The 26,794-nt window shown below is 37.8% G+C and overlaps 1 protein-coding gene across 1 annotated transcript in view; it reads left to right on the forward strand.

The window, feature by feature from the left end:
- Nucleotides 1-25,086, forward strand: part of nalf1b (NALCN channel auxiliary factor 1b) — a 127,681-nt gene extending 102,595 nt beyond the window's left edge. The window contains exons 2-3 of the mRNA XM_039683376.2: nucleotides 19,818-19,989; nucleotides 21,806-25,086. Coding sequence (XP_039539310.2) covers nucleotides 19,818-19,989; nucleotides 21,806-22,083 — 450 coding nt within the window. The 3' untranslated portion in view covers nucleotides 22,084-25,086. The remainder of the gene's footprint in view (nucleotides 1-19,817; nucleotides 19,990-21,805) is intronic.
- Nucleotides 25,087-26,794: the final 1,708 nt, after the last annotated feature.

The raw sequence follows: 26,794 nt of genomic DNA on the forward strand, positions 1-26,794 counted from the left end.
TGCGTTGCGATTGGTTTAGCGGATATGTGGCATTTTGCAGAAAAGGGAGACTGGCGTTTGTCGCGGTTTGGAAAGAAAGGGAGAAAACATTACATAATAACACGGCGGATATCCCATTTTACGTAAAATTAAACATTGTTTTGTATCTGGTCGGTATTGAAAAGTCCGATTTTTGCAGTAACTATTTTTTTTTTAAAAATGGCGTTTATCGCGTTTTGGAACCAAACTCTTCAAATCATAATCTCTCTTTATCTCTCTCTCTCTCTCTCTCTTTCTCTCTCTCTCTCTCTCTCTCTCTCTCTCTCTCTCTCTCTCTCTCTCTCTCTCTCTCTCTCTCTCTCTCTCTCTCTCTGTATTTATTTGGCCATCTTGTTCCAGTCTCACTGAATATGCATGAGTCCACACCAAAGTGAGTCCGGCACCCTGGCTCATGTTCCTCATGAATGCTGTTCTGGCTGATCCATACATGGCATTAGCATCACGATAAACACAAATTGGAACAGAGTATGATTGCTTTTTGGTCCGCCTATTTGAGCCAAAGCTGTGCGTGTGGGATAAAGAGGCCGTGATCTTCTCCCTAAATGACGTTTTAATTAAACAGCGTGCCTGATGCACACAGTAACCCGCTTTGAAGAGACTTACCTTTCACCGTGGCTTTGATTCTCCTCTGCTGTGGTGCGAACTACAAACAGGCTCATACACACACATGTAAACACATGCATTTGTATCTTTGATGGCCTTTGAAGATTACTGCAGTGAGACATCACCTTCATTTGCTTTTTCATGTCTAATTATCACGGTTTCTTTAATGGAATTTACATTATCTAACACAACTTCATATAGACTTTGAGTTCCCTTAATTATCCATCCATCCATCCATCCATCCATCCATCTATGGATCTATCAATCTTTCTATCCATCCATCCATCCATCCATCCATCTATATGTCACACACACATTCATCACATGGACTTTGTTTTCTGTTTGCACCATACCATCTTCCCTTCATTAGTTTGTCATGGATGTTAATTTGATTCGTAGATAGATCTATCTATCTATCGATTCGTCTGTCTATCCGGCCATCTGTCTGCCTGCTTGCCTGACCGTTCATTTTATATATCGTTCATTATATCCACAAGTTTCCTACGCCCCATGAGGCCTTGCGTCAAAAGTGGGCGCGACTTCCGGTTGGAAGTAAACAAAGCGCGATTTGACATACTTCACACTCGTTCGTTCAACAGTTGACAGTCATTCAAGTTATAGCGATCCAAACTAGCTAACGATGTGGGAACACAACCTCAACGAAATTCAAAAGGGTGAAATAACAGTACCTTTACCCTCCGCAGTAGTTGATTGGGAGTATTATTTACATTATTAATAATCAATACTCATCAAGGCATGGTGACAGACAGTTGTGCGAGCTGACAAACAATTAAAATAAAAAATACACACTTAGTCATTGTGCTTTGGAGTTTATTCAAAATTATAAATGAATGTGCTACTTGAATACATTAACTGACACATTTGGTATTCTGTCAACACAGGCTTTGATCCCGAGTGTAACATCAGTAGCGAACAGCCAAACACATGCTGATAGAGTTTATAGAATATTAAGAATTTAAACAAATGTACACAGGAAGATTCGTCGTCTTTTGGGAGATGATGGAAACTACAGTCGTTGGCAGGATCACTCTGATTTCGTTTTCAGCTTATGTTCAAAACAATCACGTTTAAGCCACTGAATTAGTTTAGTCCGGTTATATATACAACCGCGAACAGCACATGTTGTCCCTGAGCTCCGTAACGACATCTCTAATAAAGATTTGCGTCTTTAAACAGTAAAATAATTCTCCGGAAAACAGCTAGCCTCTTCGCTAACACACAAAATACCATTGAAATGCTACTTCCGCCGCCTCACCGGAAGTTTAACCCACTTTATTTTTTACAGGAGCGCCCCTCGGAAACTTGTGGATATTGTTCATTCGTCCATGTTCATTTATTGTATTCATTGTAGCTATCATTCTGTCATTTGTTCATTTGTTCTTTCTATAGTTCTTTCTGCCTGTTTCTCTTACTGATGTGAATTATATTGTCTTATATTATATTCTATATTCTTTTCAATATAGTGGATTTAATGTAAAAGCAGCACCTGGTGAGACAGTCCATAAACAGATGTTTCAGTTCCCAATGTTTCACTGTCTGTTTTATTGTCTGGATTCCCTTTTGAGAATATTTTGGCTACTTTATAGCACGGTTATGCTGTCAAAAATCAGCTGTTGTGTGAATGTGTATTTAAAGTGCCCCTATTATGCTTTTAAGAATATTACCATTTACGCAGTGTGTTAATATAGCTCTTTGTGAATGTAAAAGCTCTGCAAAGTTTTAAAGATCTTAGATTTTAGAGTAGTGCACAACAATTAAAGTCTCCCAAAAGAAATAATCGGTTCTGAACTACGAAAATTAATCATCAGCAATTCAGTCTTTCTTCCTGTTACAAACCTACATAACAATGTAACCCATTTGGGTAACGCTTTAGATTACAGCCTGGAAAGCAATGTGTAATTAAGATGAATTTACAGTGTAACTTTCTGTAATTATATTGTAGCTATAAAGTACTTACATGTACGTACTGTATAAGGGAACAATAAGGGAACAATATGTAAAGTTTGGGGAATAAAGGGGTGACAACCAGGAGAAATAAAATAATATTTATACTGTAAGTATTTTAGAACTAAGGGATACTTATTCTACTATTAAGATACAACAGTCTTACATTTGGGAGCAATTTAGCGAGAACATTCACTGCATACCTTTTTGTACCAATTGATTATCAATACATACTGTAGGCTTTTTAAAATGACATGGTACATCTATACATTTATAAAAAAAATATATATATATATAAAATAAAACATTTGATAGCAAAAGTGCAGATGTTTAAGTTTGGGCTAACATGTTTCAAGGCAAGATTATTGCAGTTTTTTTTTTTTTTTAAATATACTGGGAAATATATCTGGTTTCATGTGGTTACAGGGTAAGTGGTGCTTGTATTATAAATGAAATGTTTCTGAGTCAGTGATATTAGATTGTGTGTATGCATTTTTATTGTACTTACCCAGTAACTACATGAAACAAGAGGGTAACAAACACCAGTTTAATTTACAGCTCGCAATGTCACACTTACCGTGTAATCTTTTCCCAATATTTAAGCAAAAGTTGCAATAGTTTTCGTTTTCAGTGCACTTTTGTTAAAAAAGATTACTTTATAAATGCATCGATATATACCATGTAATTTTTATAAAGCCTATACAGTACGTACTTTATCACCATTATTTCAAAATGGTATGTCCTTGCTAAATTGCTCCCTAATGTGAAATTGTTGTATCTTAATAGTAGAATAAGAATCCCTTAGTTCTATAATACTTACAGTATAAATATTTTTTTTTAATTCCTCCTGGTTGTTACTAGCCTAGAAATATAGACGAACCCTAGCGGCAGCAAAAATTATTTCACAGCCAGTGTGGTCTAGCAACTCTCCATAGACGTTTTAGCTGGAAAAAACAAACTCTGGTCGGGCCAATGACCAATCATGGCCAATCATGTATACAGTCGGCGAGCGGGCTTTACATAATGACGACAGAGTTGGTTCACTGCTACTTGAAAACAAAGAATGGCCGCTGCTGGCGAACAGCTGTCTTTCGATTCGGCTTTGACCGCTACTCTGGATGATTTGAACTTGAGCTTTTCGGCACTTGAGTCATTTAAAAAAAAAAGAAAGATGTGTTCGGAGTTTTGCTGACTGGATACGGTAAAAGTTTAATATATCAACTTGCTCCGCTGGTGGGAAAACGCATGGGACTCTATCCAAACTATCCAATTGCGTGCAGAGAGAATTTGAAAGACAACCGTTTATCCCGCCCCTCGGATTGAGCCCTATCAATGACGCTAAAGGTTGCCGTGTGTTGGATGTATACACATTGTCAAAAGCATCACTATATGACGCCCTAGGATGAGAATGCATTGGTGTGTGAGAATACATCTTGGATAATGGAGGAATTAAACTCATCTGATTACAGACCGTCAAATGTTTATGAATGGGAGTGTCTTTGTCTTTCCATTTTGCCATGTTGTTTTGATCCTGCACTGTACTCTCTCTCCCGGTGTCTGTGTGTGTTGTAACCTTGCACCAGAGCCTGTGGTACAGTTCTTGTCTCTTATGCCATTTGTTATGTGTCTGCTGCGGCACACACTGCAGAGAGAGAGAGAGAGAGAGAGAGAGAGAGAGAGAGAGAGAGAGAGAGAGAGAGAGAGAGAGAGAAGCAGAAAAGCAAATCATAGCTCTGCAGCACTAAATTTAATAAACATAATTTCTGTTTTTCTTTCGGTCTTCCTTTCCCTGAGCTCTCCCTGAACTTTGACACAGTCCTTTGCCATTTAAAGATGGCTGAAATTGCTTTGTGACACGTGTTTTAAAATATCTGTCTGTTTGTGTATCTATCTGTCTGTGTATCTATCTGTCTGTGTATCTACTGTATCTATCTATCCATCTATCTATCTATCTATCTATCTATCTATCTATCTATCTATCTATCTATCTATCTATCTATCTATCTATCTATCTATCTATCTATCTATCTATCTATCTATCTATCTATTGTTTTATCTGTCTACTAGTGGTCTTGTTGCATGTGAATGCAAAGGCACCTTGAATATAATCAATACTTTATATTTAGAATTGCTTAAAGCAAGGTTACCTCTTTCTTGGCCTGATTTCTTTTTGGCAGTTTATTGAAAGACTGTATAAACATTGCGGAAAGTGGTTTTGAAATGTCATCTCTAAATGCCAGAAAAGTAAAGATTTGTTTATGCGTATCGAGGGAATCATTTCAACCCAACATTGATGTGAAAGTTGGTTTATGTTTGACCTAAAGCTACCTTTTTCACTTTTCCCAAAAAACAACAGACCGGAAGTCTCCCATTTCCAGTGGAATGTAGTACGAGAACTGCATAGAGTTACGATCATTTGCACGTGTGTATTGTTGGATCTAATCAATAGTTTTGCGGCTAGACCGTATGGGACCGACAGAACAGATTTGATGTAATCTAATCACGATGAGCGTGAGGTGAAAATTACCAACATATTTGAATTAAAATAATAATATTTCTGAAAAATGGGCAATTATGAATAATTATAAAATGGCTAGTTCCCATCCTTGATTCTGATTGGTCAATAGTTGTACTTTATTTATGATAAAACCAGCAGTTCTATTTGTCACTGCACTACACTGCAGTTCCTATGTTGTGTTTATTTGAGCTTTCATGCATATTACACATTGGAACATTGTTGCTGTTCACGGTCAGAGACTATTTTTTTTTCTAGCGGAAGGAAGGCTTAGTGATTTTACTTCATGAAAGTTGCACTAATACATATTTTTTTTATTTCTGTTCTCTAGACTCTAGTGAGTGAATTGTGCTTTTCATAAGCCTTGCTTATGCTGATCTAAATGCATGTTTAATATTTGATAGTACCGGTTCCTCTGGCTGCTCATGTGAAGTGCTGCTGCCTTGTACGACAAAATAGAACAGTAACTTCCTGTCAGAAATACAATCACTCCAAAGGTTCAGTTTACATCATACCATCCTCTGTTATTTATTCGTCTCTCTCTGTGTGCTGTAGTGCAGGAAACGTCATCACTTTCAGCTGACCGGTACTTGACACTTAGTAGTTGTAGATAATCCCAAAACTCCACGTTTTTGCAAGTGATCGATTTGCCAGCTATATGGGCTTCTGTCCAAAGTTCATGCCCCCTTGAGCATTCTGCCCCCCTCTTGCATGCCTCAATGGGTAGTTTTATAAAATAATAGTGTCTTTGTCTCTCTATCATTGTCTTTCTCACCCTCTGTCTTCTTAGTAGGCAGTATTTATTCTACAAGAGCCATCTCTCCTGTGTTTTTCTCTTATCTTGTCACTCTAAAGGCTCTCCTGCTATTGACTCTTATTGTAAGGCAAGCCAAGGGCCTGACTGTAATCTTGACATATTATAGCTTTATTGAGTGGGTTTGGGCTGAGGTGACACCCATCTGTTTTCAGCACGGCCAGTTCTGCCTCTTAATAAAGATGGAAGCAGCATGTCAATGATAAAAAGAATAGCACTGGTCAAATACATGGACCAAAATCAGATACATGAACCACAAATACATAACACATACATAATCCAACTTGTTAGCTACTATTGTGTTCCACTTCAGCTGTTAAAAAGTGTCATAGTATGCTCATCCTGTTTCAAACCTGTATGATTTTCATCTGTGAAACACAAATAATTATATGTTGCAAAAATTAAAATAAAAAGCAAATACGGATTGAGAAATTGAAATGTCCATTGAGTGGCCCTAAAAGCACATTCTATTTTCTCAGAAACAGATGATTGTGAATGTAATTCTGTCGTGTTTGAAACGAATGTACTGTACCACCTACCTTAAATGATAGTTTGAAGCAAAGCAAACGTAAGATAAAAAGGCATTTGCTGAAGTAACCGTGCCATTTTATCTTGCTTCCAAGTCTATTGAGTACTTTTATTGAGTTATGTGACTCATATTTCACAAGACTCGTACCCAAGTGGACTGCATTGCAAGCTATCAAGCAAGTTTACTATATCAGAAAAGCCATGCATTTGGAGATGGTTATGTAACTTAGGAGTTAAATGCAAGTGTCAAAATGTATTACTTTCCAAATAGGAAAAAAATGAAAAAAAGTTGTTGGTGTTTACTGCCACTATTGGTCATTTCAGCTGGAAGCTGCAGCATATAGTATAGGTAAGTTTCTGGAGTTTTACAAAAAGTGCAGAGACAGGTTTTTTTCCAGTGAGTCAGTGTTGTGTATTCCATTACAGTCCGTCTGCATGTTCAACACAAACACTTCCTTGTGTGACGGCTCCTAGCCCTATGTTGGGGAAGAAATCTTCTCAATACTGCCTAAAACACCGGAGGTCAGCTTTTTGTGTCTGTAAAACATACAGCTGTGTGGTTGTTTTCAATATGGTCTATGATTGCCAGTAAAGTCATCATTCATAGGCACAGATGGAAAAAAAAAGATCAAATTATACATATGGTGTCGAATTTACATTTACATTCACATTTAAATTTAGCAGACGCTTTTACTCAGAGCGATTTAGAAAAGGTACACCAGAGATCAACAGATGGCGAGCATGTAATCTGGAACGAAGTGCTTCCTGTATGAATACAAACAAGTGCTACTAGTACAATAAACCTAATACAGATAACCTAGCAATATATAACCTAGTGCAAACAAGCCAGGCAAGCAGGAATGAATTGCAATTTAATACACTTTTATTAACCAAATCTAGCCACAATGAAAATGTGCACACTGCATTTGAATGAGTGCATGCAATAATATAATTGAAGCACCGAATCCAGCACAAACCATAGATCATTTTCAAATACTTGCTAAAGGAGTGACTGGCTGCCTCCTGGAATATCTTTTTCTTATTTTATATTATTCTTTTTTTTTTTTTTTTGCTCTGACTTCCAATATATAGCATTAAATTGCAATTCATAGGCATGTAACAATGTTGCCTTTTGTTCTTTTACTGTCACATCTTTGTTAATTTACATAGCTGGCATCTCATTTCTTCCTGTGTTATTCATGCCTGCTTTTTTTGTTACAGGAATAATTTATTGATTTTGATGGTTTTATATGTGAAATAATTTATGATCACACTTTATTTTAAGGTGTCATTGTTAAAGTGTAATTATACAATTAAGTACTGAGTAATATTAAGCAACTACAACCCTATGGGTAGGATTAAGTACATGTAACATATGTAACAAGGACACTCTAAAACAATTATCTATTTTTGAGAATAAAAAAAAATAATATTGGAAATTGTATTAATCATTTTGAATAGTAATTAAAGCTATTTTGGTTTATTTTGTCTAACTAGGCTGCTATTTTTGCCTTGCAAGATCTGGTCATGCTGGGATGTATGAATTAGCGAGTGAAATAAATGCTCATTTTCACGCCTCTTTCCTTCGCTCCATCTCTCTTTCTCCCTTTTGCATGCAGAGAGGTGCCCACTTCACTTAGCTCTGGCTGAATATGATTCGGTCTGAGTTGTGTTTTTAATATTTAATAATCTGTGCAGCGTGTAATAAGTCCCTGCCTGTTGATAATGATATTTACACGGCATGGGCATCCCATATCAAAAGGCTTTATTTATTATCAGACAGACTGTGGGAAGCAGAAAGAGATCAGTCATCTCGTCGTTTAGCGCAGGTGGAGGACTGGCTTTGTGCGAGTTCAGTCACTCGACAAACCTCCACAACCCCCTCCCAGTTCCCAGCTGACTATTATTGCCGTGCACTGCGAGGGCAACACAAAGCTAATCTTTTTCCTTGCACCTACTACCGCGTGGAGTTTGTTTAGGGCAGGGTGTTATCTGGAGCCTTAATGAGGAACGAGGGTTGCCTTGCCAACCCCTGCGTCCACCCGCTTTGTTTAGTCTAAAATTACTGTTGCTTAGCACGCCGGTTCAGCTGGCTGAATAACAATCATTATTAGCCTGTACATCTGTATCATGGAATATACATAACGTAGTTCTACTGTTAGCGAAGGCTTCGACTACTGTCTGGGCGTAGTTGCTTTATGCAATTTCTTTGACCACTGGAATTGGGTTTGTTTGTTCAAAAACATTGCTCTCGTGTTTTATTGGATGTATTCGGTTTGAATTGTGCAGCACGAAACAGTCGGATCCTAATTGCCTCATGTTGTTTTGTACATCTTCGGTGAAACTAGGCTTTTTCTTTGTTGGGATGACTATGGTGATTTGTAATGTTATAGCAGAACTAGGAGGATGAATGCTTGTTGACACTGTTTGTTTAATTGCTACATTCTTCAGAATCACAGAGGTTCAAACTGCACAAATGTAACATTTAACAAGTTTAACAAAAAGAAAGAAAAAAAAAACACGGATATTGATTCCTGGGTCTTGATTCACTTTGGCTCGGCTTTCATATGCTGTATTTTCATCAAACTTTTTTAGTTTTGTCCCTCCACCGACTCCTACTGATTAAACTGGCTTTGGTTTTGTGTGGCTGAATCTATAGGACTGAAGATTGCTGTGTGACTTGCGACCTGGGCCATGTTGCAATGCACTCCTGCTGTGGTAAATGTGTGGACTGCTCTTTGACCTGTCATGCATTTGTTTACCCCCTCAGTCCCTGTGGACGGTGGCAACTTATGACCTCTGACCCCTCATATTCTCTGGAGGTTTGAGTCAATGTAGTCTCAGGATGGCTATTCACTCTTAACATGTGGTGTAAAATAGACCAGTGATTCACAGTAGCAAATGGATAGATTTCAGTTTTGCATTGTTAAAGGGACAGGTCACCCAAAAATGAATATTCGAATATTCTCTATTGCATGATGGTGTGCAACAATCTTGTCACATACTGTATGTTACATGTACTTGGTGTACTAATAACAGTAAATTATGCATAATAACATGCAACTAACCCTAAACCAAACCCTTATCCTAACCCAATTCTAAGTACATACAGTAATGTAGTTATTTCTGTTATAATTTAAGTACTGAGTAATAATATAACACCTTAAAATAAAGGGACTGATATTTTTGATGAGTTGGTTTATTTGGTCCAAATACCAGTCTAGTTGAATCAAATATACAGTATATCGTCACAACTTGGCAGTACAAATGCATGAAGATGAAATGCAAATGAAATACAACCATAACATGGATGAGACCGGGCCACTAAGTACAGAAACACGGGAACTTAGGGGACACTGTTTTCAGCTAAAAACATTACATTGTTTATGCGTTTTGTCCATTCGTTTACATGACAATGCGTTTTGGGTGCATTAAAACGCAAATTTTTGAAAACGGGTTTCAAAGTACAAGTTTTTGAAAATGGTCACGGTGTAAACAACAAAAACGCGAATCCACATGTGTATTATGTGTTCAGTCTATAGTTTCATCGCCATCTAATGGTCTGGCAGCAGAACACGGGGTTTTCCGTAATTTTCGCGGATACGTGTGAATTGGGGATCGTTTGGACAATAATATCGTCAGTACGCTGAAAACTCAAAGGAAAAACGTCTCCGTTTTAAGCATATCGTTGTCGTGTTAACATACCTTGAAATACAAGAGTCAAACAAGGTAATTAACCACACAGCCGAACAGAATGACGAATCAAATTAGCATCCATGATAAACTAATGAAGGGAAGATGGTGCAAACAGAAAACAAAGTCCTTGTGATGAGTGTGTGTGTGTGTGTGGCAGATAGATAGATAGATAGATAGATAGATAGATAGATAGATAGATAGATAGATAGATAGATAGATAGATAGATAGATAGATAGATAGATAGATAGATAGATAGATAGATAGATAGATAGATATTTAGCATGATGGTGAGAATTCCTTTGTTAGTTCCACCTCTGCTCCTGTCTGACCTTCACTTTAACCGCTGGGGGATTTTTGACAGAGGACCTGATGGTTGTCAGTGAAAGAGTGAACGAGTGAGGTGGAGAGAGGCTTGAGTCGTGTCTTCTGGTCGGGGTTTCAGAGTAAGAGGCAAATAAAACATCAAAGGCAAGGCACTGACAGCGCAATGGAGGCTTTTAAAAACCAATACTGAGACCACAGAAAGGCCTTTCGTCAATTACAATGTTATTAGCCAACTCATAATGGAATAATGCAGTCCTCCAGGACAGCTTGGCTAATGCCCGAGAATGGAAAGTTAAACACACACTGTCAGATTAAAAGCCACAAGTGAAAACGAAGAATGATTAGGGGGAGGTGAAAGAAAGAGCAAAAGAAAGTGACAGAAAAAGTCAAAGACTTATATATATATATAAGTATGCTTGGTATCTATTATTAATTTGAATGTGCTTTAATTTAAGTTTAATTAAAATTTTTATTTTAATAATTTTATGTGCTTTTGTCATTTTTAGTTAGATCCTTTATTAATAAATATATAAATATAAATACATAATATAAGTATATATACATATATAAACCAATTATTAAGACCATACGACATTAATATTTAATTATCATGTAATTTAGATTAAATTAATAGAAAATAAAAGAGTCGCAGTCTCCATTGTTGTGCGAGATTTAAAAAAAAAAATAACTGTATGGAAAGAAAGGGCAAAGCCTGCTTATGTAAGATGGAAATGTTCATTTCTCGAGCCTCCTCACATGGTGTGCCGTCTGATGCATCTGGTCATTTATCATGTGAGCAGAAGCAGTGTTAGATGTAGCAGGTTCAGGCAGGTCCCAATGCAGGCAGCTGAGGGTATAGGTAAGTAGGGCAGAGACGATACAGGAGCCGGCTGATTCTCAGAGCTCCTCTGCCAACGTTCCCTCCGCTCTTCATACTAATGAGATCACGCCATCCTCTGTCTGCTGCAGCCTGGGAGCGAAAAAGTGACGAAGCCTGCATCAGAAACTGCCCTTGATTCCGTCTGCGCTCCTGCCCTGTTTTCCACATCACGTCTAGATTTAGAAGTGAGTTCTCATTCCTTTTGACATATTTTTTATTTTATTCACAAAGCAAATGATTTGGGTGGGTGGGATTTGGTACAGTTATTAACTATTATGCCAATTTGATGTAATGATGCATACACCTGCCATAACAACAAAATGACTTTATCTTTATAGCTTGATAGCAAAGCTTTGTAGTTGACAAAACTGAGTAAAACCTATTAGAGTTGCTTTACTGTCATTAGTGGAGAAAATGTCTGAAAAGTGATGCTTAAAGACTTTTCTTTCTCGAGTCTAGTATCTTAAAAAGGAAGCTACCCAAATAGCAGTAGTGTTGGCCCAGATCAGGCCCACATCTGGACCGTGTGGAGTCCACATGTACTAGATGTGGGCTTTATCTGGACGGACACTATTTTGCTGTCTGGGTGAGACTTGTTTCACCGGTCATGAATGACTCTTTTGAATGAATCAGTTGATTCAATGACTTTCATATCCCACAAAAATACACTCAATGGTACCCTACGGTTTACTCTAAGGTCACCATGATTTTACAAAGTAAGACATATTCCTAAATAAACATATTTTGTTGATCCTGGAACAACATTCCTTACCGAAAAATTTGCCAAAACCCATTCCTAGCCCTAAACCTAATATTACCCATAACTTATTCTTAAAATTAGAGAGACATGCAAATTGCACTATAGTAGAAGCACTGTTTGGAAGCCTAAACTTGACAAAAACTGTAAACGTTTCCCTCAAATCTGATTCATTGGAATGTACATGTTGTACTTCACTTTCACCACCGTGTTCAATGAGTGGACAAATCTTAAAGTTTTCTTTAAAAAAAATAATCAAAAGATTTCAATCACATGGATGAATCAAAATCATCCCCACCCGATAGTGAGCATGTGCTACACATGGCTGTAATAATCATACTGAAAGTAGCCCAACAAATGGGCTATTTGTTGCTCAGGGATATGGTACAATCTGTACACAGATGTTTTGGCTACTAGATATTTTTATCAATATTAGATGTGATTTAGGCTCAGGTGATTGGCTCAAAACAACCTGGCTGCAGAAGTGAGTGCCCATGAGTTAAGATGGCGTATTTCAAATGACCTACTTCTGGGTGGTTCTGTGACTTTGTGTCATTGAAATGAATGGTATTGCTAATAGATACTGTAGCTCTATCCAGGTATTACATATCTCATAGTGAATGGGTTACTGCTGAGTGAGGGAATCTGCAATGGTTCACCTTAGCATGCTAGCTCCATCTGCTGGAAAGTCCCTGCAACATTTGCAGTTGATGAAAAAGACAAATAGATGGATAAACGGATGGATAGGCCGAGGACTGAAGAAAATGATTACATATTATGCTGTCGAACAAATGAGTTCTGTGACATCAGATTAATTGACTGATTAAATTTTTAATATACTGAAAAAAAAAGTAATTGGCTATATTAGCCATTCAGGTAGCAGTAAATTGACGCGAATATTCAAGTCACAACTGCGTGAGTTTATAGAAGCCGGCGGTGCAGATTTAACCAGCTATTGGACATATAAATGGCCCTTTTAGTGCAACGTCCTTCAGTGGCATTCAGCAGAGACTGCGATGCAGCTCACCTCGTCGCTCAGGTTGTGTTTAGCAGCGATAATGCATTTATACTCATGTGAGAGGACTCACCCCTCATCACATCTCTAATGGAGTGCTGGACAGCAGAGATTCAGGGGGTCATGCTGAACTCACACTGCAATAAAACAAATTTTCACCAGCCGTACGAGGTTTTGGGAATGTTCTACAAAACAATGGTGGGGATATGAAAGGTGTTGTCCCATAAAATTTTACGTAGCAGTACTATTTGTTTGTTTTCTTTGTTTCTATGCTTTATTAGGTGTATTTGTTCTGTCTTCCCATGGAAAAGCAAAACACTAATAGAATCTATTTATTTGAAGTAGAGATCAAATTGATAAAGCAACTTTTGCTTAAATTTCATCACAATTTTTACACATTTTGGCTAAAACACCAACAATCGAAGCCTGAACTTCAACATTTCACATCAAAAGTAATGTAAAGCACATGTAAAGAGTCCATCCAAGATGGTGGGCAAAACAAGAGAACATCTATTTATTATTAGCTTAGCACCATGCTAACATTAAACTGGTTAAGCTAGTATGCTCTAAAACAAATGACAAAATTTAGAAGCATTCAAAACTTACACTCTCTCAAGGCTCAACGATTTTGATGACATCACTCTGAACTTCAGCTTCTCGTCAGATTTTCTATCCAATCAAATGCTTTCTAGAATCTAAAGAGTCCCACCCCCAAATAGAAGCGTTTGGCTTTATGCACAGCTGCACTACTTCCTAAACTTAAGCCGTCTCCTTGTTTCCTGTCTGCCATTATTGGCCAAATTGATGCAGTTGTGCCTGACCTCAGTAGTCAACAATAATCAGACACACCTGAATTAATCAATTTGGCCAATAATGGCAAACAGGAAACAAGAAGCTGGCTTAAGTTCAGGAAGTAGTGCAGCTGTGCATAAAGCCCATTGGTCACTTGTTTACACAAATTACTATTTTCTATATGTTGAATGGCACATATAATGCACTAAATAGGGGATAGGAAACGATCCAGACAGTGTAAAAAATGCTTTTCATTAAGACGAATGAAGTCCGCCGCTGCTCGCACACAAGTCTGCTCCGGTCCAGAGACACGGTGGCACAGAGCGGATCATATGTGCCAGCCAGCCCATACAACAAAATTTACTGGATTCATTTCAATTTTACACTGGATGCTACATTTTAAAGCAATATGAAAGAGATTTGGAGGAGAAATGGTCAGACAGACTCAGCATTAGAAACAGCACTGACAAGTATAAGAGAAAAAACTGGTGCAATTCACCAACATGAAGTACACACTTTTCAAACTACACATGCTCAGCATGTTCACTGTTTTGCTTTAGTAACAGTTTTACATTCGATCTAAAAGGTAATCTATTAGACTGTGGCTGTCATAAGCTGTCTAATGCGGCTTTACCAAGCTCAACAGCTCTGGGCCGAGCTTTGATATAAACGAAAGCTGCTTGATATGTCCCGCCTTGTCTTCCTGTTTCAGTGGAAACTACGTCAACACATTGAATAACGCTGCATGTTTCAAGGCACTTTAATGGGCCTTTAAGAGTCCAGATGAAGGATGTGGCATTCACACATTAAAGGCTCTATGTGTGTAAAACACCCAGTCTCTGCAGATCTGCAGGAATTAGCTTCTCTCTCTCTCTCTCTCTCTCTCTCTCTCTCTCTCTCTCTCTCTCTCTCTCTCTCTCTCTTTCTCTATCTCTCTCGCTCTCTCTCTCTCTCTCGCTCTCTCTGTCAGTTCACTGTCAGCCCATTCTCACCCCCAAGGCGTCACTTAACTGACGCCTTGGGAAGCATTTGGACATGCTTCAATATCTGACGCTTTAGGCGCCCTTTAGCGTCAGTTAGATGACGCCCTAGGATCGCGTGTACCCTACCCCCACCCCACACCTAAACCTAACCGCGTCCTCTAACTGACGCTTTCCTTTAGCGTCAGTTAGATGACGCCATAGGATCGCGTCATGTAAGTGACGCTAAAGGGCGCCTAAAACGTCAAATATTGAAGCATGGTCAAAGGTGACGCCTTGGGGTGAGAATGCGTTGTCACTGTAGCACTGCAAATGAGCTCTGGATTAATGTCATCATGTGCCAGCTCCAAATGCCACCAGCATGTCGCCACGCTCTCCAGTCTCCAGAGTCCTGCTCATGTGTACCCATCTTAAGTGAGCATGACTGCATGGCCTACAGTATGTGTGAAGCTATCATCTCACTGCACTGATACACTTTTTCTTTTTTTTATCTGTCCGTCACTGTCACAACACTTCACCCATCATTCATCACTAAGGGGCCGTTCACACAGAACGCATCTTTTACTTTTACACTGTTTTTCAATGTAAACAGGCTAGATGGATGTCTTTAACCATTGCGCTCACGTCTCACATCTATTGCAACTTTTTAAAAACGCTATAAACCTTGCATTCTGTGTTTTTGGCCCTAAGGTTGTCACGAAACTAAGAACATTGCCTGTGAAATTTCGGGATAGTTGCCAAAACTGCTCCTTCATTCACAAAATTAATTATAATATAAATATTAAAGGGGTCATGAACTGGCTTTTTAAATTGTATTATATTGTTGAAACCAGAGGAAGCATATGCAGCAACTGTCTTCTTCCACAACCAGGCACTGCACAATATTTTGTATTGCTCGGTAGCTCGATCCGGTTTGTCATCACGAGGTAGGTCTATGTTATTTAGCTATGCGTGTAATGTGTGAATCGGTGGGCGGGGCTAAACTGGCCATGTTGAAGTAGGCGTTGATCTTCTTCTGCGGGGGGTGATGTTTTATCCTCTTTGACGTCATAGTTCCCCACTTTGAAAAACGAGTCGTTTGCTGAGCCTGGTGTCAATAAAAGCTTTTATCGGACTAACAAGGACGTTTTCAATTCTGAAACTTACTGGATATTCTTATAATATGATGACCTCTTAGATGTCAAAAGCTCAAGGAAAATTAGATTTCTCAGTTCATCACAATGCCATTTTGCTTTTAAAGGGATTGTTCATGCCAAAAAAGACATTCTGTCATCATTTACTCCCCCTCAAATTGTTTCAAACCTGTATGAATGCATTTCTTCCGCTGAACACAAAAGAAGATATTTTAAAGAATGGGCGTAACTGTAGAAAGACTTCATTGAGGCAAATATTTCCATTTCCTCAAAGTTATCAAATTGTTTTTGCAATGGCATTTTACAGAAACTATTCCGGTTAGGTGAAATGTTGATTATAAAAATAACTAATTCAATGAAGTAATCTATAAATTTACAATTTACAAAATAAATATGTGTGCAAAGCTGTATGACTGAAATAGCTGCTCGAGAAGTGTTTCAAAAATGTCTGCCGAATTAATTGACTTGCCTCAAAGGGACTTTGGCCATGTGTGTAGTGCTATTTGTTTTAATCATGCAAAATACTCCAAATCAATCACAAACAACGTTACATGTGACTTAGTTTGCTGCCTTAAAAGACGGCTCCTTAATTAAGCGGTAACCAGCAAGGCAACTCCCTTGATTTTGGAGAAGAGCTTTTGAATTACTTTTTTTTTTTACACAGTTTGTCACTGTTGTGTTTCTCCACACTTAAATGTCACATAAAAACAATCCAAACTCTTTTAAGTCATTTTACCTGTCTAAGAAAGCGTTATTGGTAAAACTGTTAAAGTAATATTGACAGAGTTGAGATCTTTAATTACATGCAATACAGTTGTCCAGTGTTTTGTTCAGTCTCTATTTTACCCACTCTCTATTCTATATCAAATATAATGCTGATTCACGTGCACCACAATGTCCTTAGATAACTCTGGCAGAAGCTTATTTCACCTGAAGTTGTTTGCTTTGCATGTCAATCAGGACTACCTTAAATGGCCCAGGGAGGAGACAGGAGGCTGCAGTCTTACCCCTCCCTGTGATCTGTCATCCTCCACAAACGTCTGCTTTACCTCTTTCTCAGGAGGGATTCATTATATGAACAGGCATTAGCAAACGCCCGCTGAGAGGTTTGCTCTCCTCAAATCTAATAAGCACTTACAGGCGAACCAAAGCAGGAGAGAATCAAGGCTGAGGAAGGAAATGTGCCTTTTAAAGAGTTTACACGAGTGACGCCACATAAATATTTCATCGGGGATGGCGACGTGACATGATGTACAGTTGTGTGCGGGCAAGGCGCTGTGCTTAAGGCAAAGACAGTGATTCATTGCACTTATAATTGCCTGAGCTGTTGTTGTAGATGGAGTGGAGCTCTTTTGTCAGCTGACAGTAACGTATTGTGGCAACAGGTCCGTTGCCTGTTCGTAGAAAGGGTTTGAAATGTGATGTGGTAAAGAAAGTGTTTTTGTTTGTTTGGAAATGTTTCACTATGTTTCTGTGAGATGAGCCAATTACAGAATCGTTCCATTAGGCTCCTGATGGGCAAGAGGATATGATGTCATGTGCTGGCTCAGCTATAACTAATGGCTGCTGGAAAACTTGCCAGTGAGTCTCCTCAGTCTTTCATACAAGTACTTTTAATGCATTATAGTCCATTCATTCGGTCTTTTAACACTGGGTAGAATGATATGTTGTACATAAAGGAAACGGCAAAGCAAATGGCTTTGGTTTGATATCTCTTTTTTCATCTTGTTTGATTGGGCACATTAATGTTTGTCTGTGTGGAAAAGCAGATGTTTTGGTGTTAAACAAAACTTGTTTGCATGGTTTTTTATCCAATGTAATGCCTGCTGTGGTGTTACAAATGTATAATGGGCCACAAACGGAGCCCTGTTGCACTCATACTACAAAAGGGCTCTAATCTTAACATGATCTCAGATGAATATTGTATTGCTCATTTCATTAATGTAAAGCCTGACAATTATTTGCTAGTGTCTCCAAAAATAAATATATAAAAATAACAGGTTTCCTGAACACTCCAGGTTTTCCGTTGCTAACTGGTTGCAAATGCCATTATTAGCAACCCAGTTCAATGATGTTGTGTTCCCTGAAAACGTAGTTCCAACAAACATTTTGGTGTGTGATTAGAAGCATAGTTTGCAATCAGTATGTGGACATGTGGACTGAAATAGATCATCATCTTGAGCAAAAATAAGTCATTATAAATCTACATGTCATTCCATATATAAATATATTTCATTCTACGGATTTTATTTTGTCAAGAGAATAAAAAAAAATAAAAACTTTTTTTCAGAATGTGGATGTGTGAATACCCGTTGAACCCCAGAGTTTGACGTATTAGAGAACCCATGATTTAATTAAACATTTGGAAACTAAGCAAACTTTAACCCGTAGCATAACCCCACGTATGACGACAGTTCTATTGTTGTACCGTCATAGTTTGAACAAAGGATGTCCAACAAAGTTACTTTGGGTTCAGGGAAGCACCGTCTCCACCGATGCATGGTTGCTATGATAGACAAGCTGCGACTTGAAATGTAAAGTGTGTTTCCCATACAACGATGTAACTCGATGCTTCACTACCAAAGTACGATGTATCGTTGAAGAAATCAACTAGCTAGTCACGACTCACGACTGTTTCCCGAAACCACATTGTCGCCAAGTGGTCATTCAACCGCATTGGTTTATGACGACACATGTGGTGGCATAATAACTTATTTTAATGAAACTGTTTGAGATTGAATTAATGCTAGATGTTTTGATATAAATTACAGACATAGTATCTGTGGAATATTTCTCATTTTTCTCAGTTTTTTTGCTTTATTTCCAGATTCAATCATAGTCTAGTTTTTTCATAGTAGCCTAGAGCACATTTGCACATGCACAGTCTTCAAAAACAGTTCTTTCAATCTCTTGACAAATTCAAAGGCGTAAATGAGATTTTTATGTATTCGAAATAAAAGAGGTTGTACTGAATGTCAGCTTGCTTATTTTGCTCAAGATAAGGATTTATTATGTCACGCATGAAACTATGCTTCTTTCGGGAAACATCGACTCGCTGAACTATGCTGATAAAAAAGCCAACTATGGTCGCAATTTCCATTGAACTCTATTGGTAACGACAGAACTTGCGACCATAGTTGGCTAACGATGCTTTCGGGAAACGCACCCCTGATTGGGATGCTCAAAAAACAACCACAAACACAGTGCAATGTTTTGATTGCAACATACTGTAGGGACATAAAGCTTATACAGTGAAATCATCTCATTTGTATTTAAGCTGGGATAAATACACTTCACACTTTAAGTACCACGATTGAATTAAAATTTATTTGATGAAAGAAATGTAGAAACTAGTTAATATGGCAGTTATTAGCTATACAATCAGTGTGGATAGCATGCGTTTCTAAAAGAGGTTTTCAGGCTTACTGATGGTCAGTAATATTGTACTTTATATGTATTTTAACATACATTATATAATATAGCCTATATAACATTATATAAACACAACATTTTTAGAAGCAATTAGTCATGATTGATCGATCTCTGTGTGAACATAGGATAGACATAATGCAACATAAAACAAAACAATGTAGAGAGATGTTTCGACTCTGTAAGCGACACAAAGAAATGGTGAAGGCTGCAAGGTTGCCAAGATACAAAGGTGGGAGAGCTAAAGCGATGACTGTTACCGCGGTACTGATGATGCAATCAATTGCAATGCACACCCGGACTGAAGCACTAACATCTCTCCTTCTGTACTTTTCTCTCTGCACAGACTGTCTACAAACACTGGCTCTGTGCCCAGTTCTTCCACACCACACAGATGCACTGCAGCAACAAGATCCCCTGCAGGAAGTACTGCCTGGAGGTCCAGCAGAGGTGTCCCTTCATATTGCCTGACAATGATGAGCTCATCTACGGTGGAAGCCCCAGTTTTATATGCACAGGTGGGCAGTTTGACCTGTTCTCATACAAACAAATTCTAGACAATAGACAGTAAAGAAGGAATATTTATGCTTCGAGGAATTTACAGTACCAGACGAAGGCATCACAGTAGAAAGGATGTTACACAAACATTTTGGACCTCCATCAACTGCCTGATTTGGCAGCATTTTTTCATTGTTGCTGATTTTATTAAACACTTGATCTCTGCTGCCACCTTGTGGCTAAAACAGAAACTTCAATTCTTCCTTCTTTCTGCTTCACACTTTCTTTGGATGGATGAACATGATCATATCCTATTTGCACAAAATTTGTGTTGACTCAGTGGATTAATAAATACCTTGTCTTTAAATTATCCTCCATTTGATTTGAATAATTATGCCGATCATGAGCAGGCTAACATAGAGGGCATGAAATAGGCTTTCTCTGCTGTGAATGTTGAGAACTATTACAGGGCTTGTATACACAAACTCTGTTTGCCTGGATATGCTCCTCTCCTAATCCCAGTGGGTGCATGCTGAGTGGCGCATGTGAATGAGTGCTTTGGCCTCCCAATGGCCTGCAGGCTTGCGCTATAATGAGACAGACTGATGATAAATAGGGGATTGAGAGCAGAACCACACAGACTGGCTGAGTGGTCAGACTGTAATTACCTGCCCTTTAATTGATTTAAGTATCCCCACTTAACACTGACTCGTCTCACTGTGCTAAACTTTATCATCATCCCAACATGACCATAAACACAGATACAATAGGAGATATTTATGAAGAATGTGAACTATTTAAACAAATAGTTTTTTTTTCTTAAAATCCACATATAGTTTTCAATCTTAATGTCAGGGTGACAAAAGTGTTCTGGTGAAAAAAAAAAAGCCTTATTAAAATTGATTTACATAATACTCTTAGAAAAAATAAAATAATATTTTAACAATACTTAAAGGAGTAGTTCACTTTAAAAAAAAAAAACTGTTGCTGATGATTTACTCACCCCCATGTCCTCCAAGATGTCCATGTCTTTCTTTCTTCAGTCGAAAAGAATTTAAGGTTTTTGATGAAAACATTCCAGGATTTTTCTCCATATAATGCACTTTACTGGTAACCAAACGGTTCAAGGTCCAAAGGACAGATTCAGTGCAAACTGTTCAAAGGGCTTTAATCAATTCCAGAGGATGAATAAGGGTCTTATCAAACGAAACGATCGGCCATTTAAAAAAAAAAAAAGTTTACGTTTTATAAGCTCAAATGTTCGCCTTGCTCTTTTCTGTGACTCGTTTGTGACTCTCCTGTTCGAACTCGTTCATCAAAATGAACAAATCTTTTTTCCGAGTCAATTCGTTCATTTCGTTCGTTGAATGAACCAAATGACACGAAAAAAGATTTGTTCATTTTGGTAAATGACTTCGGATATGATCAGTTTGCACTGAAACTGTCCTTTGGACCTTGAACCGTTTGGTTACAAGTAAAGTGCATTACACAGAGAAAAATCCTGGAATGTTTTCATCAAAAACCTTAAATTCTTTTCGACTGAAGAAAGACATGGACATCTTGGATGATGACAAAAAATATCTATATTTTGAGAAACTGCACCACCTTGACAAAAGTAATTATTAAGATGTTACACTTGTTACTTTTGGTAAACCACATGACAGTCGTTAAAGTAAAACTTTTCTAGAATATGATATCAAAGTTTTCCAAACCTTATGAAAGCAACATGAATACAAGTAGTACATTTCTAAAAACTAGATTTTGAAAAGGTGTCTTCCTTTATTGTGAACACTTTTATTTTTCATCGACCCTAACGTGTGTCTTTTGCCGGCCTAGGGCTCCAAGAGGACAACCCCTCAGACGCAGAGACAGAGTGCTGCGATGTCCGATGGGACAGCAGGGCGGACAACAGCTCCAAAGGCACTCTCAAAAGAACTCACCCGTCGTGTCAGCACGGGACATCCCTGACCTCGTCAGCGGCCTCTAGACTGTGCAACAGCAGACTCAAACTCTGCCTGCTGGTCCTCGTCCTCCTTCATACTGTTGCCACTCTCACAGCGTCCCACAATCCCACTGGGTTCAACCTCACCTCCAGCTCCTCCAACGAGGAATGACGGAATAGCCACTCGGTAACGCAGTTACAGTGCCGATTCCAGTGACGTGACGGACCGTGGGTGACTTGCTGGTACAGAAACTGTGGACGTGCAATCAAAGCAAACTGACCAAGCTAAACGAACACTGGACAAATCCAATCAAGCAACAAGAACAAGGGACAACACCGTAGCCTTTGTTGAAAGAGGCTTCTAGGGGTCGGAGTTCTCTCGCACCACTTTTTTTTTTTACACTGTGTCTATGGTTTGGATTTCTGTTGCACTAGATGACTACAGGATCTAATTCATGTTTCTTTTCTTTTCATTTGGGTCTTTGTGCAGAAAGGATTGGCAGAGACGTATGAGTTAAATGTACAGTATCCAATTGAATATTCCAAGACTGAGTGCGTGTCCATGTGAGCGAATGGATGAGTGCGTGTGCATGTGTGCCTGTGCTTGCATCCGTGTGTCCCACTAAGATGTTCTTCTCGTTTCTATTCGTAATCACAAACTCTCTGAATGCTGCTCTATTCATTACGAGGGTTTTCTGTCAAAGTTTATTCATTGACAAATCGGACTAGACAAATACCAAGACACCCAACAAAAAAAGCCCAGGTTCAAACTCAGATTCTCCCATTAAGATCTTGTAACCTTATTAAGGTAGCCTGATGTTTTTGTTGCTTGTATGATGTAATTTCCTGCAAGGTCAGGTCAGTAGCTTTGGGGGTCTGGGAACGTTAATGTCGCTCAGTTATTTGCTTGAGTGCTTGACTGAAAAGGTCCATGTTGGGATGTTATATGGTATCCAGACTTCTCCCCCACCCGCCCAATCTGCCAAAAGATATCTGCCAATTTTAATGTTATATATTATATCAAGATATTATATTCTCTACCCTATATTCTCTAATTGCATGTTAGAACAAGAGTTTAGACTATGCTGCTAAAGTTTTAAAGAAATAAATCCAAACAATCTGAAAAAGAGGAGCTCTCACTCCAGGTACCGTCCAAATTATTTGGCAGCATGAAACCAGCCAATCAGGGCTTACGAGGCAAATTACCCCAATCACACAGAGAGGATCCATCATTCCTTATTACAGTAAAGGGCTTAACCACCATCAACACACATTCAAACACTCCTGCATGTAGAGACTCACGTGGCATGAATAACTCAGTGAAAACAATGTTAATTTTTTACTAAGATAGTCACGTCAGCGGGAAGTTGGGGAGCTCAGTCGTGTGGCTCCAGATAGAAGAACGAAGGCCCGTCTCAGGTGGCAGGGCTCAAGGTATCTGCTTCTTTGTGAGAAAGAGGCAAAGTTAAGGGCTGATATATTATTTGATGTTTTTTTGTTCTACAGGTATGCTCAAATGAGGATGTGTCACTGTGACACGCAAAACAAAGCCTTGAGTTTAACTAAGTTCTTGAAAGCCTCAGTGTGAACCTGTTAAAATGACAGGCGTCACACCTGTGTTTCCATCTCATAAATGTTAGATTCATATACATTTCATAGATCAGTCACAGCTAGCTTTAATGCTAACAATGCTAACTAAAAAAGAAAAACAGTGTTTTGTAGCCATGTTTGTGTAAAGCAGGCCAACATAATGCATGCCATAGGAATAAAATGGAGTACATACATTCCATGTCTAATTTTATTCCCTGCCTTTAGCCTAAAAATAAGACAACATTTGTAGATTGTCTGCATTAGGGACGCGGTCGCATTTTCCTTCGTATCTCGAGATTCTGTCGGGTGAAATGCAACAAATGTTTCTCGCACGTGAATTTTCGCAACGGATTCAGATTTGTTAACATTTTGAACACTCAAATATGTCATATTAAACCAATATTGAGCTGCTTAGTTTGGAAGTGACCTCTGAGTAAGTGGTGCCTCATGCATCACTACACTATTAGACCTTTTTGTCTGCGAATTTTTGCTAGATGTGACAGCATCTTTCAGCTACTTTTGGAATCCAGTGATGGTAATATGCATTAACATCAAATGCTATAAAAACTAAACTTCAAATATCAACTCTGGGGCAAATTTAACCACCTTAATTTTAAGAGAAGAAATCAATCCTTTTGCCCTTTTGTGGTTTAAGCTACCATTAGCGGTGACCTTTTAAGGTGTCAGAAGCACAAAGTGATTTTTGTTGTTGTCTGAAACGGACTGCTAATGCAGCTCAGTTTAGCTGATAAAAAGGCATTTGACCTGATCGGTCAAAAACAGAGAGAGAAGCTAATTTCTTTCCATTGTTTTTCAATTTTAATATTTTTCAACAATGTACTCGGAGCGCTAATTGTTGGCTGTTCAGGGTTTTTGAATTTGGGCTTGTTGAATTTTATCAAAACTTATTTGATATCAATAATGACTTTTAATATCCTCACCATTGCAGCTTTGATTCATTGCTTTTAGGTCCATCTCTCCTATCTAATGTTCTAATGTTCTCATTAATACATAATTATATTTCAAATAAAACCAATATGTGACCAGAAACGCAATAGCCAGTGCTATGTGTACAATGCTATACCTGTGCTTTAGTTAAAATAGCATGACCAAGGAAGTTTGACCATATGACAAGACACAAGGGCAGTCTGGCAAGCCGTGCTGAGGACTTTGCTGATGAATAATTAGAGGAAAGCACAGAGAGATACAGAATACCCTCCTGAGAGCTTATTAGTTGGTTTATAACCTTCTATATTCAGCTCAGATCACCTGCTCCGGAACAGCAGACGGATCAGAAATTGTTCTCTTTTCATTTTCAAACAAAACTAAATCACCTTCTCCAAATGGGCCTGACGGTATAGGAAAGACGGATAGGAGATGGGATAGAGAGAGATGGGCTAATGATGAACGGCTTAGCACTATTATTATTTTGCTAAGAATTTCTGGATGTTTGTTACAGCAAGAAGACAAGCGGACACACACACACATTAACATGATTATACATGCTTTTTCACCCAAAAATCTTTTGTGTGTGTGTGTGTGTGTGTATATATATATATGAAGAGTTCAGATGCAAAAGCCTCTAAATGCCATTTGAAATTTTCTTCTTTAATGATGATTTTTATCAAACTTGTATATTTATGTTCAGTAATTTCACTTAAATAACAATTAATAGGTAATTATAATTGCCATTTAAGTGAAATTACTGAACTTAAATATACAAGTTTGATAAAAATCATCATTAAAGAAGAAAATTTCAAATGGCATTTAGAGGCTTTTGCATCTGAACTCTTCATATATATATATATATATATATATATATATATATATACACACTTGGTGATGCTCTGCAATTCGAGTTGTCATTTTTAACACATAAATTGGACTAATGCAACAAGTGTGAATCAGGCACCTTGTTAGACAAAAACTCCTTTCGAACGACATGGACCATTCGCAACAAAGCGTCTACTAAAACATCTTCCTAAAAGGAGAGTGGCGTTGTGGCTGCTCAGATTTTTTCATGTTTGTAACATGTTTCTCTGTGTTTGTTGGGATTCAATCACCATTTAGTATGTCTCAGCGACTAACGAGATTGAATGTAACAGATGCCTGCTAAAATCGCTAAACACCACCAAACCTACTATAAGATGTATTTTATGCTTGCACATGTGTTATGGTCATTTCCAAGTACTGATCCAGCTGTGTAAGTAGTATTCCACATTGCGTAATCACTTAGCAAGCAGAAGTACTTTCTTTTCTATTTCTGAATCCTGTGGACCTATGCAGCCCTCAACCTCAGTTGTTTTTTCTGTTGTAAATACGTTTTGAGAATGCTAAACAATGTGTGTCTCCGTTTGATTTGGAGGTTTCCTTGTGTTCTGAGTTGGTGTCCTTTTTTAACTCCTCTTTTGTAAGTGTCAGAGATCATTGGGTGGTTTTTGCTGAGATCGATACTGAGAGCTGAGTGGTTTCATCACAAGAACTGTTCTCTTGGTCACAACATCGGCACCTGCAGGCTGTGATGGTATGTGCAAAGCAATGACTTTATGAAAAAAAGACAAAGGTTTAAAGGCATATAGAGATAACATTATGACTACTGGAAAAAAAAAATAATAATATTATATATTACCGGTATATTGTAATATTATAGATGATTTAGTTCAGTAACCTATTTAATTTTTTTACAAGCAACTTTGATGAAATAATTTATAAAACAATCTCACATGTTATGATCTTTTCGAAGGTATGATTATACTGCTAAAATGATTAAAGTTGTGTTCTGATGAAATAACAAATATTGTCTGTTCACTTGTGTCTGGGTGCTCTTTCATTTTGAGCATTACTTGTAAGTCAAAAGAGGTTATAACATGGGGGATTCAGGTCATACCCATTGTAAATAAAATAAAAGAAATAAAAATAAAAATCTAAGTACGTTTTGCAAATGTTCCATTTAAGTAATTAAAGACATATATATATATATATATATATATATTAGGACTGTGCAAAAATTAATTGCGATTAATCGCATCCAAAATAAAAGTCTGTGTTTACATAATATATTTGTGTGTGTATATAATTATTTCGTATATATAAATACACACACATGCATGTATATATTTAAGAAAATGTGTTAATCATATAAAATATTTATATTTATATAATATAGATTATGTATATATATATATATATATATATATATATATATACACACACACACACATAATTTAAGCGCAAATAATTCTTAAATATATACATGCATGCATAGGTATTTATATAAATAATTATAATAATTA

Source organism: Pimephales promelas, chromosome 7 (assembly GCF_988280905.1).
Source record: "Pimephales promelas chromosome 7, fPimPro1.hap1.1, whole genome shotgun sequence".
NCBI classification, from domain to species: Eukaryota; Metazoa; Chordata; class Actinopteri; order Cypriniformes; family Leuciscidae; genus Pimephales; species Pimephales promelas.